The sequence below is a fragment of the Xylaria bambusicola genome, assembly GCF_022495145.1.
Source record: "Xylaria bambusicola strain CBS 139988 unplaced genomic scaffold F5B22scaffold_4, whole genome shotgun sequence".
In the NCBI taxonomy this organism is placed as follows: Eukaryota; Fungi; Ascomycota; class Sordariomycetes; order Xylariales; family Xylariaceae; genus Xylaria; species Xylaria bambusicola.
In genome coordinates, this window is record NW_025953557.1 from 894,161 (window position 1) to 910,869 (window position 16,709).

Here is a 16,709-nt window from a genome sequence, read left to right on the forward strand (position 1 = left end):
GATAGTATAGGCTAGAGCGGTACCAGCTGATCCAAGCCCGTTGTACCGTCACGTTATATCAGTACAATATTGGAGAGGAAAACGTATATTTATATTCTTCTGTTTAAGTGCCAAGTCCTTCTGAACGTTGTGTTGTCTCCGCGATAATCGTCCCCGTAAACTGCCCCTTCCAACCTCCTGGGTGATTCAGCAGAGTTATCAATGTACATAACCGTAACCGTAGTCATAAAGCCAGTCGCTAACCTTCTCCTGGGAACCATGCCGGTGTCGCTGGTAGTATTTATCTTCATGGCTTTTGCTTCGGTAATGGTGATAGTTACGACGATATGACGAGCGATCCCGCTGGCGGCTGCGGCTACGGGTAACGCGACGTCTCTCTTCGTCTCCCTTCTCATTATGGTGGATATTTGATGTTTCGTTTCGTCTTGATTTACCTTTGTCGTCGCGAGGCACCTTATCTGTACAGCAGTCCTGGGATGTGCAGTCACCCTCTCCTTCATTGTTGAGAGGGGTAGCAGGCCCAGTGCCTATGTTCACTGAGTCGTAATACTGTGCTTCGTTCTGCATAGGCCGCTGCACTACGTAAGGGGCGGTGGGATAAACCATATTGGAACTTGGTGTAGACAATAGATAGTGAGGGTTGGTCCCAGAGTCAGATCCAGATATCGACCATTGGTAATTACCTACAGTCTGTCAGCGATGGCCAGAGGATCTTAGGTATGTATTACCATCTGGTGTTAGTCGAGCTTGATACTGGAACCGACTGCTGTGGGTGTCTACTACCGGATCCGACCAAGGAAATAGTTTTGGTGCTAGGTCTTGGCCAGCGTCGTGATAAGACTGAATATCGACCTCGGAGACGGAGTTCCTGCCTTTATCACTGCAGTGGCAAGCATCATCATGACTATTTCCATATCGATGACGATGACGAGATCGTGAGCGATTTGGTGGTTTACGATGATGCGTTGCTTTGTGCGGCATTCTTTCCCTGTACGGGTGAAGACTCAACAGGAGGGCTCTTAATAGTTCGATGAGGGCAGTGTGCATTATATACCGCCATGCCCAATATAAAAACACCTCGTCTGTCTCATTTCTCCTTGGCTTTGGAGTGAGAGTGTTGCAGTCGTATTCTCAATTTTCAAATGTAAATTCCAATTCATCCCCTTTTTGGGCATAGAGGCAAACATTCCAATGTGCAATAACGAACCCCGATATGCTGGCAGGGTATCATCATCTGCAGGAGGAACTAAAGGTCTTAATACATGTGGACCAGTAAAAACCATCATCCAATAGTGAAGCTTTCTATAGAGTTAGGTAGGGAGGCATCAGATTACACTAACGCGACATTTGTGAGTTTCTAGAGGTTTGTGAAGTGCAAGTGTCACATGACTGTTTGTAAGAATCAAGGCTGCCACACATTAGTGCGATTTGCATAAGTAATACATATCCATGTACATAGCAAAAGTGAGGCAAAGGTAAATAAACTATTTTATCCACATTCCGGATAGTCTGGGCTTTGTTGGTTGCCTAAAGTGCATTTCTAATGAATGGTACGTGTAACCAATAAAGTTTTTTGCGTCATTTTTCTCACCGAGAACTGAAGGGTAACATCGCGACATGTAGCCACATGAATACTTCTTCAGGGGAGGGAAAATAGAAGCTGAAAATATATTTAGTCACATACCAAGGTACGTAGTTGTAAAGATATGTCAAGTAGCAAGAATTAGCAATGCTCTAGATAGCTTACCACGATTTGCTTGTACTCTTGAAGAAGCAGCTCAACAGTATATACCAATGTTTTCGCTAGATTGTACATCAAAATATTCCCATCATACCTGCTGAGTTTTCTGGGCATTTTGACGGAATGACCTTTGTTTTCAGAAAACCCCTTGGGCATCACACAATTCTACATGACTCATGCAAATCCTAATCCCCATGCCTTCTAAAAACACCACAGTGACTGGGGTACCTTAGAATGGATGGCACTATTCGCACATAACAAGGATGCGAAAAGATTTGGCGGCGACGATTTATTTGCGATAATTCTTTTGTCATGGTGACAACGAGGCAAGATTTGAATAAGGTACCATAATGTTTAACCACTTTACCGCAACAGTGGCAATATATCACTCATTTCTTGAGGCGACCCATATTGTAAAATATAGACACTGCTATCACGCGGGAAAAGTAATAATAAATCGTGTTTGCCAATGGTAAGTGAAAAGAAAGTCATGATTCGTACCACGTGGGATAGTGTAATGGGCGCTGATGCCAGATTTCAAAAGCAAGACTGCCAAAGATTATAATGCGATTTCAGTAAATTTTTATACGCATTGGCAAATGGCCCTGAATTTTAGAAAGATCTAAATAAATTCATACTCCCATGCAGACCTCTGCTTTTACACTTTTTTATTATTTTTTTTTTAATATATTATCGACAGAGTATGCCTGCTGTCAGTATGACATCAGACCCAGCATCCCACCAGACTAATTTGAGGCTCATGGGATAGAGAATTGCGCAAATGATGCCAAGGTGCAATGCTCTCGCCGAAGATGCGTGATTACATGATACTCTCCCTAGGAATTTATACAATATAACCCAGGTAACTAACGCTGCTGGATTTTGATGGAGTAAGGAAGAAACAATTGGGCTTTGCAGTGAGTTGCCAGGCATGGGGATAACAGTGCATACCCCTTATACAGTCTCTATGTACTATTCAAGTAGGGCTATGCATCAACTCCAGCGGAAAAACGACCAAGAAAGGGAAAATGCATTTTATTGGTGGTGGGAACCAAACTGATATGCTGTGAACTCTGCGTCTTTGTGGTCCAGATTTTTCATCTTTGAAAATTAGTAGACTGATGCCTTGAGGCCTGAGCTGAGGCATCCACATAATCACAGAGCTCACGGGACTCACGTAACCGCTCCTGTATGAACGATACTGTTCCGTAGATTGTTGGCAAGGCTCTCAGCAAAGGTGCCACATCGAACAGTTATATCGATACGTATATTGTAGATTGGAGCACATGAAACTTCACATCATCGAGGAGAGAAATTAAATCTATAGTTAACCCATGACAATGATACATACCCTATTGAACCATTAGGATCTAGTGATGCAACAAGAGGTAGACGCTGTTATAAACAATATCGGAACAACCGTCCGGAACGCCTGCTCCTATCATAAAATATTCGTCAATGTATCGCAATCATAAGCGCTTAGATCAAAATAGGCCCCATCGACCTCGTTCTTTTTCGTTGGATTTTGAGCCTCTCTTCATTCTCTCACGTTCCCCACTCTCTAGCTGCCTCAAGCTGTTCATTTTTTCGAGGACAAGTTCAAGGAGCTCCTTCCGCTTGATAACCTCCAAATGCTTTTTGACCTTTGGATCTTCCTTAGCGAACCTCTCAACTTCGTCGTCAGATAGGTGGCGGCCGAGTCGCATATCTAGCTCCCGAGGAAAGTTGTAGTAGAACTCGGAAAGTAACTCCACATTTAAAAAGAGCACTGCTGTTGAAGCTAGCTTTGTGGCAACTGCATCGAGGAAGACTTCAGGGCAATGGTACTTATTTTTCATGTTCGCGCACTGTTTGGATTTTACAGCAAGTAAACGCATTTTTAGAATGTCAGCGCGATCACGTAGAAAAACAGCTTCACGGCCTGTACTACGTCAGTGGGTTGTGTCGCAACGGCGGTCTGGAAAAGGGGTAATGGAATACCTTTTGAGAGAAGGGAGGCACTGAATCCACCTGCGCCAGATTGACTTTCCCCTTCAACAATCACGTCGCCTCTTCGCGCTTTGTCAATGAAATTAATGACTTCCCTTAGCTTTCTCCTCCCCCCAACAGCTGTCTCTAGCTCTTGCAGCGCGCCTTCACACGCATGTAACTCTTTCTTTAGGACCCCCTGGGCATGATCTCTCCCGGCGCTCCATTCGCGTTCTTCCATGTCGATGTCAAATTTGAATGGCTTAATACAGTTCTCTACCTGGTCACTTGTGCTGTAGAACCTGTCATTTAAGATGCTTGATGCTGCTTCGGTAATGGCTTGACGAGCAAAGGGGTGATTGACAAACGTCGACTGGCTGATGAGACTGTCTACATGGGACTGAATTGAGTTTGCTATAACAGTTGTTGCCAGTCTGCCTACCCCAAGTTTGGTAAGCGCGGAGGTAGATGCGTCGAGTCGTCGGCGCCAATAAAGAGAATTTGGATCGGCTTTGGGAAGATCAACCAAGCTATCGGGCTCTGGAGGAGGAACGCTAAGGTCGTATACAGGTTTGTTCCAATATCTCGCGGCGAGAAGATCCAAGACACGTTGATCAAGCTCATTCTTCAGGAGCTCGAGCATTTGAGGTCGTCCAAACTCTTCGGCAAACTGTTTGAAGGAATGCTTGAAAGCATCCAAACTCTCGGCAAGGTATGATTCGGCAGATAGGGGCCGATCGTTATATTGAACCTTGAACTCGTAAGTAGCTTCTTCGAGCTCTTGGCGAATCGCATCACTTGTGCTTTGCAAGCTGGCTGACATGGTTTGCTCGAGAACGTGCATGAGTTTCTTCCGTAACGTTTGTGTTCCCACAGCAACATCTGCACCAGGCCCAAACTCCAAGGGGTGGGATGAGAAGTAGGTGTTTTCATTCTTGGTAATTGCCAATGTCAAATTACTGTTGTCTTTCTTGAATAATGCAGTTGCAGTGGTCGGCGCGCGCGAAACCACACCTACGTATCCTAGCCGGAGTGGATATTGCTTGTCATTCAAAATTGCTGCACCTCTTGTTGGATCAACAAGGTCCATTTTTGTCACGACGCCGATTGTCCGCTCTCCCCTGGGATCAACCCGTCGACTTGCCCGCAAGGCTGTTGAATTCGCTAAATCAACGTCCGCCGCTGAGATCGCCAGAATCACGTTGGGTGCCTGGATATATTTGTCACATAGCTCCGAGATCTTTTGTTTTAGTTCCAGGGGTTGATTTTGGCCTACAACCTGAATATACCCGGGCAGATCGATTAGAGAAAGATCCGGAACATTGGGCGAAGAGATTGAAAGACGAATTGGATCGTCTGAAACGCACTGTGCTTCGGGGATAGCTTGGTTTAATTCGGTTAGGGTTCGTCGAATGGAAGAAAAGTCACTGATCTTGCCCAGACCGAGATCGGGAAACTCGCCATATTCTGCGGAGGAGTCGGGAGTATTGATTAGAGTAAGTTCAATCGGTCTGCGTGTAACCATGTTGGAACCCTTGGGGAGAAACTCATGCCCAACAATAGCTTCTAATACAGAACTCTTCCCAGACGACTGAGATCCAATAACCACAATGGATGGCATGGTTAGCGTGCTCGATTGTCCAATTCGTGTCAGAATATTCCGGATCTCGATCATTTTTTTCGTGAGGACCATCATCTGGTCGTCTTTAGCTATCTCGCCTGGATTTCGTGGGTCATCATCTGATTGTTCGTAGCCATATGCCATCGCAGAAGCGCCTGCAGCTACACCGGCGCTGGTTCTGCTTTGCTTCGGTGGCTCTTCACCACCTGGGTCGCCATCCCCTCTCCCAGTACCGATCTCCTCGTGGATCTTCAATATTTTCTGCATCCATTCCGGTAGTTCAACCTGTTCTTTGGTGTTTCTCCATCCGCGCATCGTCTGATCGGCAACATCCTTTGCACCATCGAATAGAGTTGTTGCTGTATTTGTCACTGTCTCTTTGGTGTTGTTGATAATGTCCCAGGCATAGTTTCCAGCCTCTGTATGGCAGTGCAATTAGCAGTGTGATACTACGCAGAGCGAGAGAGTATGGAACATACGAGTGGCTTGATATTGTATCCACGCTAGACCGCCTACCATGAAACCACCAGCCAACGCAGGTACTCGTAAAAACTTGACGACAAGCCTCGGCAAGAACCGGGCAAAGGAAGCATTGCGTACAGTGACAGCGTTATGGAAGGAGTTGACTGGAAACCACATGCGTCGTCTCGTGGCCCGGATGGAGGCGTCAGCTTGAAGAAGACCACCGGAAGGCAGATGGTGGTATTGACGCACGGCGCTGGCGGTGGCGGAACGCGTTGCCGGAAGGCGTCCGGCTGCTACAAGCCGTCCGCTCATGCCGATAGTGCGAGTCGGAGGCACTCGAGAAAATTCCTAATGTTAACCATTAACAGGGTTGCTGGTGGTGTAGACTCAACAGGACGTGGGAGAGATAATTTGGAGGCTTGCTGTTTCGAGGCAATTGTCATAATTGCGAAAGAGCTAAGTGGCGCAAACGGGTTAGAGTTAATGTATATTCATATATGCAATATCGTTGAAAGCACCATAGTACCTACCTACTACCAATATCATGATTTCCGCGCCAAGCACACACCCAACGTAACATAGCATGTAGATATTACAAGAACCTGTAAATGTGACATAGAGGATAATATAGGTTCAGCGAGCAATCATTTGTTTTGGGTTCTATAACGATCTAATATCCATCTGTTAACCTGAAAGAATGCAGACCTCCAGCAAGGGAACCTGACAGCACGCTAAGATCCATCGTCCATCTCTGCCGTTTGCAATATACAACTTATAGTAGTCCGAACGCCATGCTGGTTTGCATTATGTCTAGTCGCCTAGCTTCTGCTCAACGCCCGAAACCATGTTCATAAAAGTCTAGCCTTTGCACATCGTGAACAGCACACGATCTAGGCACTCGTTTCGAAAACGAAGGGAAAAAAACAATCACAGTGCCATACCTAGCACACGGGCTGCTTTTTCAGCCGTAACATAATCACCCCCACGTGAGGTGCTTTGCACCGGGCTAGGCGGCGTCTCTACCTCTGGCTCTGTAAACTCAGCTGGATGTGGATACTCCCCAATATTGAGAGATCGCCTCTTTTTCTTGATATTACCTTGTGAAGGAAGTTTCGACGTCAAGTCAGGACGCGGTGCCGGTGCATCAACCGCAGAGCGGACATCTGATGATTGAGTTTCGGGCAGCGTTAGTGGAGCCTTTGGAGGCTCTGGTGTTCTGCTACGTCCTAGGCCAGTAGGGATCATGGGTGATATAATGCGTCTATGCGCATCAAGGCCAGGGCCGGGTGTGGGTATCGGACTATTGACTTGTGGTGTAGTTTTTTCGTTGGTTGTTAGTCCCTTAGTCTGCGCAAACGCTGAGGAACGCTTATGGCACGGATCTCGGTCCGAATAAGCGTCGATTATGGGATTGACCATGACGGTTTGACCATGGATAGTAAGGATAGAGTTTGTAGGGACATTTACCCAGTTCTCTATGCTACTGGTTAGTATCAGATACCCACATGCCTACAGAATGTGCACTCACCTCGCTCAAAAGTCAATGGCTCACTAGCGACTAAGACTATGTCTGCCCCTTTATCGCGACGCTCCATTTGATAATCCCGGTCCTTGCCAGCGGATGGTTTACTTTCCCATTGAGTCCCAGAAGAAAAGTACAAACTAGCCGCTTCATCTGTTTTGCTGCTCACGTATCTAGTGCATATGATAGAGTGGCCATCTGTGACGGCGAAATTGAGCAAACTCCGGGTATCGACGTCTTCTCTCTGAACTGTGCTCTCGGATATACTCATAGTCAAGTCGTTGATAATCTCGATCGTCTGCAGCATAGCCCGCCGCAGTATGGTAGGGCCGAAGCCCTGCTGAGGTTGAGAGCTGGGATCCACGCCTAGTCGTTCGAGACGGTCAAGAAATAGAGCGAATGCCCACTCGCTATCGGTCCCGCCTTGTACATTCAAATACCACTTGTCATGCAAACGCTCGCCCAGCTTTCGCTTGATATATTTCCAACCTCCTAGGCCGCCATTATGCATCCACATCAAGCTGCCATGATAGAAGGGATGGCAGTTGTCTTCGGTTAGGGACCCCTCAGTCGTCGCTCTGACATGAGCAAAAACAAGGCGAGAGGCCGTCTTGGAGGCAATACGATGAAGGTTGGTGCAGTTCCACGCGGGGATTGTGGATGTGAATAGACAAGGTGCGGCACCGAGTTTGGGGTCGGTATAAAAGCCAATACCGAAGCCATCTGCATTGTTCTGGCCGCGTCTCGTATCCTGTAGTAACAGCGAATAGGTCAGACATGCTGCTCACTATGAAGAAATGTACGTCGGGAGAACTGACAAGTCGTAGTCGCGAGTCGAAGGACTGCTTAAGAATAGAATGAGTTGGATCGAGAATCAACTTGGAGAGTAAGATCTCATCGCTACCCCGGTATACCTAGTGTGTATTTGGTGAGTATTTCGCTCTCGTTTGAGGCGCCGATGATCGGAGTTGACAAACCAGAAACCGACACATGATGACGCTCAAGGTTGCGCCCTGATGCTATATTGGAGACAGGACGAGCGAGCGCGAAGACAAGGTGGCGGACGACCAGGGCTTGTGCCAGAATGTTGTATAAAATTTTCTCTCTCCTTCCAGTGGTATTACGGTCATTGACGGATTATGTAACTAACACATGTGCTGATGCGAGACACCAATTAGCTCAGCTGCACGTAGTGGTGTTGTGTTGCGTGAGGCTGGGGGGATATTGCGATTCCATCAAGACCTAATCAGACCTGATCAATCCGAATGCAGATTATCCCAGCGTCTTGGGGCGCCATCGTCCCCCTAATCTGCACCAATGCACACTAATTAGGCTGGCGAGGGGAAGGGTCCAGGCCCCGGAATGGGCCTGACGCTCAGCTCTGACGTCGTTCTCGGTTGGCTCTTCTACTACTACAAATCAACCCCCTCGCCCCCCTCTCCCAATAAGGACCCCGCTATCTGTGAGACTGACACAGTACCTACAGGTCATATGTACTAGTTAGGTATCTTAGGTACCCAGTCTACCATTTTTTGGTGTGGAACATGTGATTGTTATTCGCTTTATTGAAATGTTACGCGTATGTGACCTGGTCATCTAGTTTATAGCAGAAATTGGAAATAGGTAATGGTAGTATGGACCCGTATCTTTGTGTGTGAATCTTCACCGATAGGCGCTAGGTACCTACATAGGTATGAGGTAGTATATAAGGTATACTGTAATTCGATGCACCGGTTTAACATGATTTGATGACTGGTTATTAGAAACCCTCTCTACACTGGGCAGATTTTTCGTAGCAAACGCTTTTGTGGCGGACTTGCTCCTAAGATTAACGAACGGGAAATACTGTGAGCAAGTACGTAGAATCAATCCAATCTCCTATCGCTTTCACCCCTTTCTAGAAGTCTCTCTCTCTCTTCATCATCCATCTTTGAGCTACTGTCGTTATATAGACAGTAGTGCTGGCCCATAAACATAATGTCGTAGAGCATACTAACGTTACCCAGGAAGAATTTGACTGGATTTCCTGTAACACCAGACCAATCATGTTGCAGATACGAATCTATACCAAGCTGCGCGATGCTCAGAATACCCCCTGCAAAGTCTAATAAGATTTGCGAGATATCCCATCCCTTAGTGCTCTTATTGCGCATGTTGTGCACCAGCTGTGGCGCATATTTGACTAACGTCACAAGAAGTTTGACATACGAGATGATATATATGACATCCAACCAAGCCCACGATGTCTTGGGGTCAGCGCTAGGCGGCTGCGACGCTACAACGAATATAATCAGGACGACGCCGGTGATACAGCCGGTGAAGACTCCAGTGATGAAGCGCGAGGGGCTTCGAGCGATCGGCAACTCGAAGCCCCATATAGACGGCAGAAAGTATTGTGTGTTCAGGATGGCAGTAAGGATAAGGGCATGAAGAGCGAATGCGACGTCATTGAAGGCTACCGTTGGTGTATGATTATCGTGACGTAGCGCATACTGGTAACGGATAGTTGAGGACCAGTAAAACGCGCAGGTGTATATCAAGTAAGAAGCAAACCCTACAAAGTTGTAAAGCATTCCAAGTCAGTTGACTATCTTCTGTAGCCAAGGGGGTTGGTGAGGGCTTGGAGACGAACCAAGCACGTTGAGAAAGGGGAAATCAACAGTTGTTCCACCAGTCGACTTCCTTCTGAAGTTGAGAATCGCTTGTGGGTAAAAAGATAACGACCAGCAGATGGTATAGATCCAGCCGAAAAGAGCTGACAGGACTTCGAGGAAATTCATGATGATAATGAAGACGATGACGACAAGGCTCTCTTTGCGCTGCTAGCTTGCAGTATGTGGTTTGGGGTTCTGGATGGATGATCCCATTAGCTCGGCATTGAACTAGAAGCCTCTGCTTGATGCAGTGTTTGATTGAATGCTTCTAATAGTGTACTACTAGCGAACTTTTCAAAATGAGGTAGAACCCATGGCTTTGTTGGCTCTGCGAAGGAAATATCAATCGATATCAAACTACCTAGGCTACCTAGGTAGGCAAGTAATGGCGCACGAGATCACCATGAGCATCTGGGGGGGAACGTACCGTACATACCTCCGTAGGTATTGCCCCGCTACTCAGCTGAGTCTACGTAGTAGGTACCTTAGGTACCTTGTAGAGCTTCTACTGTGGCACATGTCCTTTTTGATGTGGCGTTAGCTCTGAGGCTGAGCTACCTAAATTTAACTACCTACAGTACACATGCCTAGGTACCTACCTAGGTACCTATGTACATGTAGCAGATAGATTGGTGCTACAATGCTGCAATGCATGGTACCCAGTCAGCAAGCTACCTAAGTAGGTAGCTCTTTGTCTACATTTAGGTAGGTGCTGAGGTGTAGCACTGTAGTAACGAGGATTAACCATTTTAGATAAGGTAATATCTACCTGCCAGCTGTATTCCCTGTTTTATACACATTGTACATTACCTCTACCAGGCAGGGCAGCTGTGTCTTTGGGTGTTGCTGTATCTTTAGACAGAAGTGGAATACCTGGCTAGGTAGTCCGATGATATGTACCTAGGTACCTAGGTTGGTCCACAGTAAGTGTACCTGGTAGAATTATGCGCCAGCGCAGGTAAGTAAGTTAGAGTTGTACCTTAGGTGCCTACGTAGGTGTTGTACCTAATTCTTTACTTATGGCGCTCAACATCTCCAGGGTAGGGGATCTTCTAGGTAGGTAAAAAGACGCATCCATGCCTCTCATTGAAACATCTTGGCTTGGCTTCATCGAACTATCGACAGATAAAACATATCAAGTCATGTAGATGGGTATATGGGTAAACCTCAAATGGATACCTTACCGCCCCGGGGGGGGTATTCGTAAGGGTTACTGCAAGGGTTACGGCATTTCGAAAGGCTTACAGCTGAAGACACTTGCAGGGCATTTACCAAGTGGTAACCATGTCGAAATGGAAACCATTACGGCGAATTTATTCCATTACCGTATAATAATTGTATATAAAAATAAAACATTACCCATTCGTAATATTTGCCATTAGCAGATATAGTTACTGTAACCATGTCCAGCCCTTTGAAATAGCCCATATTGCCCCTACCTACAGCCCTTACAACAGCCCCTACAGCCCTTCGCAGTACAGACCTAGCCATACAGACCTAGCCATACAGACCTAGCCCCACCTACAGCCAATCCAATCATCACCACCTTCAAGGATAATCGCTGCAAGGATCAATCCAATCCAATCCAATCTACTCCCACCACCACCACCACCTAAAGGCTAGGAAACCTATCGTAATCGCTTCGCAGTTCAGAACTTTAACGGAAGATTTCTTTACCTTTGTTAAATAACGTACTACAAAGTAGACTACGGTCATACTGTACTATAGTAATTATTTCTGAATTTGGACATGGTATTACGCTTTGACATGGTTTCCAAATTGAAAGGAATACAGAAATTCGAAAGGTACACTGAATTAGTATGGAATTCGTATACAAAAGCCTTGTAGCCATAATAACCAATTGGCAACAGCGTATTGCACCTGTCACACTTGCAGAAAGGCATACTGACCCAGTAACCCTTGCAGTAACCCTTACGTATACCCCCCCCCGGCCGGCTAGGTACCTTAGTACCTACTGTTAGGTAGGAGGTACATAGGTAGGTAGGTGGCACCAATATGAAGTGAGGTTATTTTATAGTTGTTAGCGTACCTACACAGTATGACGGGGAACATACTTATGTTGTTGCTATTGTGTTTACAGATCTGTGCGCTTGGGGCTAATGAATAGTACAATGTGTGTAGGTATGTACATACTTACATACACACATACCTACATACCTACATGCGTAGTACTTGTAGTCAATAGGTTTGAATAGCTACCTGCCAGGTGCATATTATAAGTACAACACAGTATACAATATTCCCATTGAGAACTACGCGACGACTTCCCTCCTACAGTAGGTACCCGCCTATGTTGTCAGTTGTTTCTCACTGCCTGGTAGCAAGTCCCTTCCTATTCCATATCGAGCAGCTACCTAGCTACCTAGAGGTAGGCACCTTGGACAGCGCCAGCACTAGTGCGCCCAGTCGCCCTAGTCTAATTGAGCTGCTTAATCTTGCGACGACTTCGGGCTCCGTCTCCTCACCCCATCAAATCCAGTATCCGACACCTTCAGCTCTTTCCCTTCTTCCTTCCATGAGGGGCAAGACATGTCTAGCAGTGGGAGCCTGGCTGGATAGGTAGAGAAAGAGAGAATGTACGGTCCGTTCCGTATTGCCTCTCTCAACCTTCTCTGAACCCCGACTGCCAGTGGCCAGCGGCCAGCTGAGAGAGTCCGTCCGACCACGCACGCTTGGCTAGAGCCGCTGTACACGCGCGCCATTGTGTTGATGGCACAGAGCTATTGGCTTTATGACTGAAACACTCATTCAACATTCAACATTCAACCAGCCGCCCGTCCAAACAGCCAGCTCCTACCCCATCCCTGTCCGCTATCCACGGCTCCGAGGCATCTCACTGACTGCGACTATCTTGTCTCTTCGTTCCTTTCTCCTTGTGCCGTTATCTTTTAGAAGGCCGCGTCTTTTGTCCGATTTCGATTGCCGACTACCATTTTCCCTGTTTCATACATCTGTTTTCCTGTTTACATTGTCCAACACCTAGACTCTACAACCTTGCTCCCAGCCACCTACCCGCCTACTCAAGCACCAGGAATCCGTTGCATAGTCATCAACTCCGCCTACTGGTATCGAAACTCCGCTCCTTCTACTGACAAATCGTTCTTTACAACCGTCCTAGCGACGATCGCATCTATTCCCGCTTGCGCCAGCTCCTTGACTTGATCGCCACCTGCAATTCAATATAGCTCCATTCCACCTGCAGCCCACCGTTGTTCCCGAGACTTTCCCCCTCCCCATCGACTTCAAGCCTTCTAGAAGCACAACGATTCGTCTAGTGCAAACTGGTCCATTTATGTGTTCATGATCTTGAGGGACTAGAGGGACGCACGGTGACAGTGATCGAAATTCCGTTCGGGGCCATGACAACTCCAGACGAGAATTTGAAAGCAGTGCTTGACACAATGAATCCCTCTACGTGATACGCCTTCGGATCCCGGATTGACTTGTTTACGTTAGACTGCGACTGTTGCCTAGAGAAACAACTAGCGACGAGGAATTGAAACGCGGTCGAAAGCGACCCTTTTTTCTACCATGTCTGACCAACATCTTTCCACACCCATCGGCCCACGAGGCACTCTCCGGGCACGAGCACCCCCTCTGCGCATCAAGTCGCCCTCGCCTTCTCGGCAACAACGCTTATCCGATGATTTACTTTCGCAACTTGCGCCGGCGACGGCTTTTGAGGCACTCCAGTCTCCTTCAGGTCCCCTCAAAGCATGCTTGGATCGAGCATCCATCTCTGAGCAGTCATTCGCATTGAAAACTGCAATTGCCTCTAAGACAATTAATAGCTGGCTCCATGAGCTATCCGATTGGCCATGGCCCTCGGCCGACACATCAGCCGGCTTTGAGATGCCTCTATGGAAAAAAAGGAAGATGTCTCGAGTGGAGACATCTGAAGACAGCGCTGATGCCGCTTCGTCCTCAGACGTGACTTACTTTGGCAGCCTTCTCGTTGATGATGTCGTTCACTACGAGGAACGAATCGAACAAATCCAGCAAGATATGGAGGGCTTGGACTTGGAAGAGATTAAGAATCAAGTCTTGCATAATCACATTCTTCCACTGTCTCGACCAGGAACACCATTTTCTGATGCTGGTCGTTCTGTTGTTTCTGCCTTCTCCTTTTCCAAAATGGAAGATTTGACGGCCGTTGTCACTGCAATTACAGTCCAAACCCTACCGGCTTTGTCCAAGTTGTCAAGGTTACTTCATACCTGGAGTCTTCGACTAATTGTTTTGCGGAAAGTTCCCTCATTCCTTGTAATGATCACAGATGCTGAAGTGGCTTTGCTATCCGGATGGAGTGCCATTGAATCTCTACCCAGCAGTTCCCCTGACTCTGATACGAGGCCTGAAGGGCACGATATCTCAACGACATATCTCACACGGAAAGACTTTGACGTTATGAAGAATGTTTTGCAACAAAAAGTAACGAGACCGGGCCGCGACCTAGATTTCATGCTAGATACCCTTGAAGGAATGGTGGATACACTACCAGGAGAATGGCTAGATCGCATGGAATCCCTTGAACGAGACTACGCGGTATGGGTCACTACAGCAGAGGGGAAAGTAAGTGAAAGTGACCCTTCGACCCTGCCCACTACTGCTGGTATGAGAGAACAAATTCCATCGAAGACACCCCAGCCAATTGCCCAGATTCCTGATCCTAGCCCAATACAAATACCCACGAGCCCTGGGGTTTCAGACTACGAGCCTTTGGAAGAAGGAGATCGGGAAACCTGGGCAATCCGAAACTTGGCTGATAAGTCAAGTAAGGCTGTCTCCAGAGCAACATCTCGAGTCAATGAATCGTTAAAGAACACCACACATCAGTCTAGTGTGGACTCTGTGGTAAAGACAGATTATCCGACACCGGGATACCCCATCAATTCGGAGGCAGTAGTGTCAAGGAAATCGAAGAATCCAAAATCGTCTAATGATCCGTCCAGCATATTGCTTACCAAGCCAACTCACCAGCGACTAAATTCAACCTTTGATGGCTCGGAAGATGTCAAAGACGCCATCCAAGACCCTTCTCAAACTCTCATCTTGTCAGAAGTAAATCAGAATATAGTCCGTCAATCTGCTAATCGCTTATCAAAAGCCGAAGTGTCATTGAAACCAGCTTTTGAAGACGATTTCGAACCCTCGATCCTGGAATCGGTAAATGAGGAAGATGAGGAACCTGAGCTGCCCCCCACATATACTCAGGTACGGAAATGCAGCAGCCAGTCTGATGCTTCGACTATGCTTCATGGTTCGTCGAGTTACTCCCCGGGTTCTTATGATCATGGGGTTTTCCGTGAAACGTCCATCGAGCCGGAGCTGCCTCATCTGCCGGACCCTGACGAACCATTTTCAAGTGATGCAATAAGCCCACCTAGCTCACCACCGTTAAGGTACAAGCCAAGATCGACCTCAGTTACTTTCAAAGATATCCCTGAAATAGCCCCATTGCCTGAAGTAGATGTCTCACCACCTCGCACCCCGCTTGGACCTCCAGAAGTTTTTGATCCAGATGCATCTTTTGAATGGGAGAGCCAACTCGGTAGCCCAAGTCGCATGAGCACGATCAGTGCAACCAGTGACGATGATCATTTGCAGAAACAACTCAGGGAACTACTTGAGACAATACCTGCAAAGATTGAGTTAAAGAGGCGTGGCATCAATCTGAATCCTCCTGATCTTCAGTTGCCTTCGCGGCCGAAACCCCGCCACTCTGATTCATCACGTCGCCCAACATCAGCCCTATCCTCGCGAGCGGACTCTCGAGTGGGCACTCCATCGTACTCCCGAAGTGGAACACCCTCTTTCATGCTAGCTCCTGTCCGAGACGCCCGTCCAAGATCTACGAGTAGTCAAGGGATACGTCTCTACCATCTCTCTCGATCGGGTGAGATGCCTATCAAACTGTTCATTCGTTGTGTCGGTGAGCAAAATGAGCGAGTCATGGTACGTGTAGGCGGCGGGTGGTCTGATCTCGGCGAGTATCTACGGGATTATGCCATCCACCACGGTTCCCGATCGAAAGGGGAGGGAAAAGTTGAGGTTACCGATGCTGTTCCCGTAACAAGCAAGCGCGTAGGGTCAAGCCCTAGTAGCCGTCCTAGTTCAGCACTCGACTCTCCAATGACACCTCTCACCGTTCGGAAGACTAGAAAGAATCCTAGCGAGGAAGGTGCGCCGAAGGCTCCCAGAACCCCATTAGCGGAAGCTACTGCTTTGCGGGAAAATGCAAACACGCCTGCATCTGAGGCATCTGTGCGGTCACGGGCCTCTTCAAACATCGACTGGGACGAAGAGGACAGCTCTCTAGGGTTAGCCGGCCCCAAAGCAGCCAAGCGTAGGGAAATTAGTGACGAGAGTCGTGCTTGGATTGAGAGTGTAAAACATAAGGTCCGCTTAGCTAGTGGCGAGCGACTTGCTGCCTCGGCTTCTTCTGAGCATCTGAGGTCCTTACAGCCATCACAAATGCGAGGTCAGCAGAAAAAGATACCTGACGACAGGTTTGGCGAGTTGGGAAAAGTGGGTAGTACTAAACGGTTGTTCAGAAAAAACTAGGAGCATCTCTACGGCCGATAGACGCGGTTTACCCGCGAATGAATAGGTGCGGGCTCACTTTCAGGCGCTCGGAAGGATAGGGTATGAATGGAGTCTGTTGCTATTACTGGGGAATGAGGCCGGACCTGTTTAAACAAGACGGGATTAGGAAGG

At 47.4% G+C, this 16,709-nt stretch overlaps 5 protein-coding genes across 5 annotated transcripts; 1 reads left to right on the forward strand and 4 right to left on the reverse strand.

Annotated features, from left to right (window-relative positions):
- Positions 1–87: 87 nt before the first annotated feature.
- On the reverse strand, positions 88–1,450 carry F5B22DRAFT_590475 (uncharacterized protein). The gene is made up of 2 exons (XM_047973806.1): positions 729–1,450; positions 88–683 (listed from the first exon to the last, which is right to left on the reverse strand). Exons 1-2 carry the CDS (start codon positions 1,045–1,047, stop codon positions 199–201), a joined length of 804 nt encoding a protein of 267 aa, XP_047834925.1. The 5' UTR covers positions 1,048–1,450; the 3' UTR covers positions 88–198.
- A 1,504-nt stretch (positions 1,451–2,954) lies between these two features.
- On the reverse strand, positions 2,955–6,271 carry F5B22DRAFT_348489 (mitochondrial dynamin GTPase). The gene is made up of 3 exons (XM_047970950.1): positions 5,810–6,271; positions 3,722–5,749; positions 2,955–3,662 (listed from the first exon to the last, which is right to left on the reverse strand). Exons 1-3 carry the CDS (start codon positions 6,105–6,107, stop codon positions 3,226–3,228), a joined length of 2,763 nt encoding a protein of 920 aa, XP_047834926.1. The 5' UTR covers positions 6,108–6,271; the 3' UTR covers positions 2,955–3,225.
- On the reverse strand, positions 6,243–8,672 carry F5B22DRAFT_590480 (nucleophile aminohydrolase). Its single transcript, XM_047973807.1, has 4 exons — positions 8,295–8,672; positions 8,136–8,231; positions 7,324–8,068; positions 6,243–7,270 (listed from the first exon to the last, which is right to left on the reverse strand). Exons 1-4 carry the CDS (start codon positions 8,307–8,309, stop codon positions 6,723–6,725), a joined length of 1,404 nt encoding a protein of 467 aa, XP_047834927.1. The 5' UTR covers positions 8,310–8,672; the 3' UTR covers positions 6,243–6,722.
- A 192-nt stretch (positions 8,673–8,864) lies between these two features.
- F5B22DRAFT_590482 (PQ loop repeat-domain-containing protein) lies at positions 8,865–10,374 on the reverse strand. Its single transcript, XM_047973808.1, has 2 exons — positions 9,950–10,374; positions 8,865–9,871 (listed from the first exon to the last, which is right to left on the reverse strand). Exons 1-2 carry the CDS (start codon positions 10,095–10,097, stop codon positions 9,183–9,185), a joined length of 837 nt encoding a protein of 278 aa, XP_047834928.1. The 5' UTR covers positions 10,098–10,374; the 3' UTR covers positions 8,865–9,182.
- Positions 10,375–13,523: 3,149 nt separating this feature from the next.
- F5B22DRAFT_633652 (uncharacterized protein) lies at positions 13,524–16,556 on the forward strand (the record flags this gene model as incomplete). Its single annotated transcript, XM_047976866.1, has 2 exons — positions 13,524–14,564; positions 14,814–16,556. 2 exons carry the CDS (start codon positions 13,524–13,526, stop codon positions 16,554–16,556), a joined length of 2,784 nt encoding a protein of 927 aa, XP_047834929.1.
- Positions 16,557–16,709: the final 153 nt, after the last annotated feature.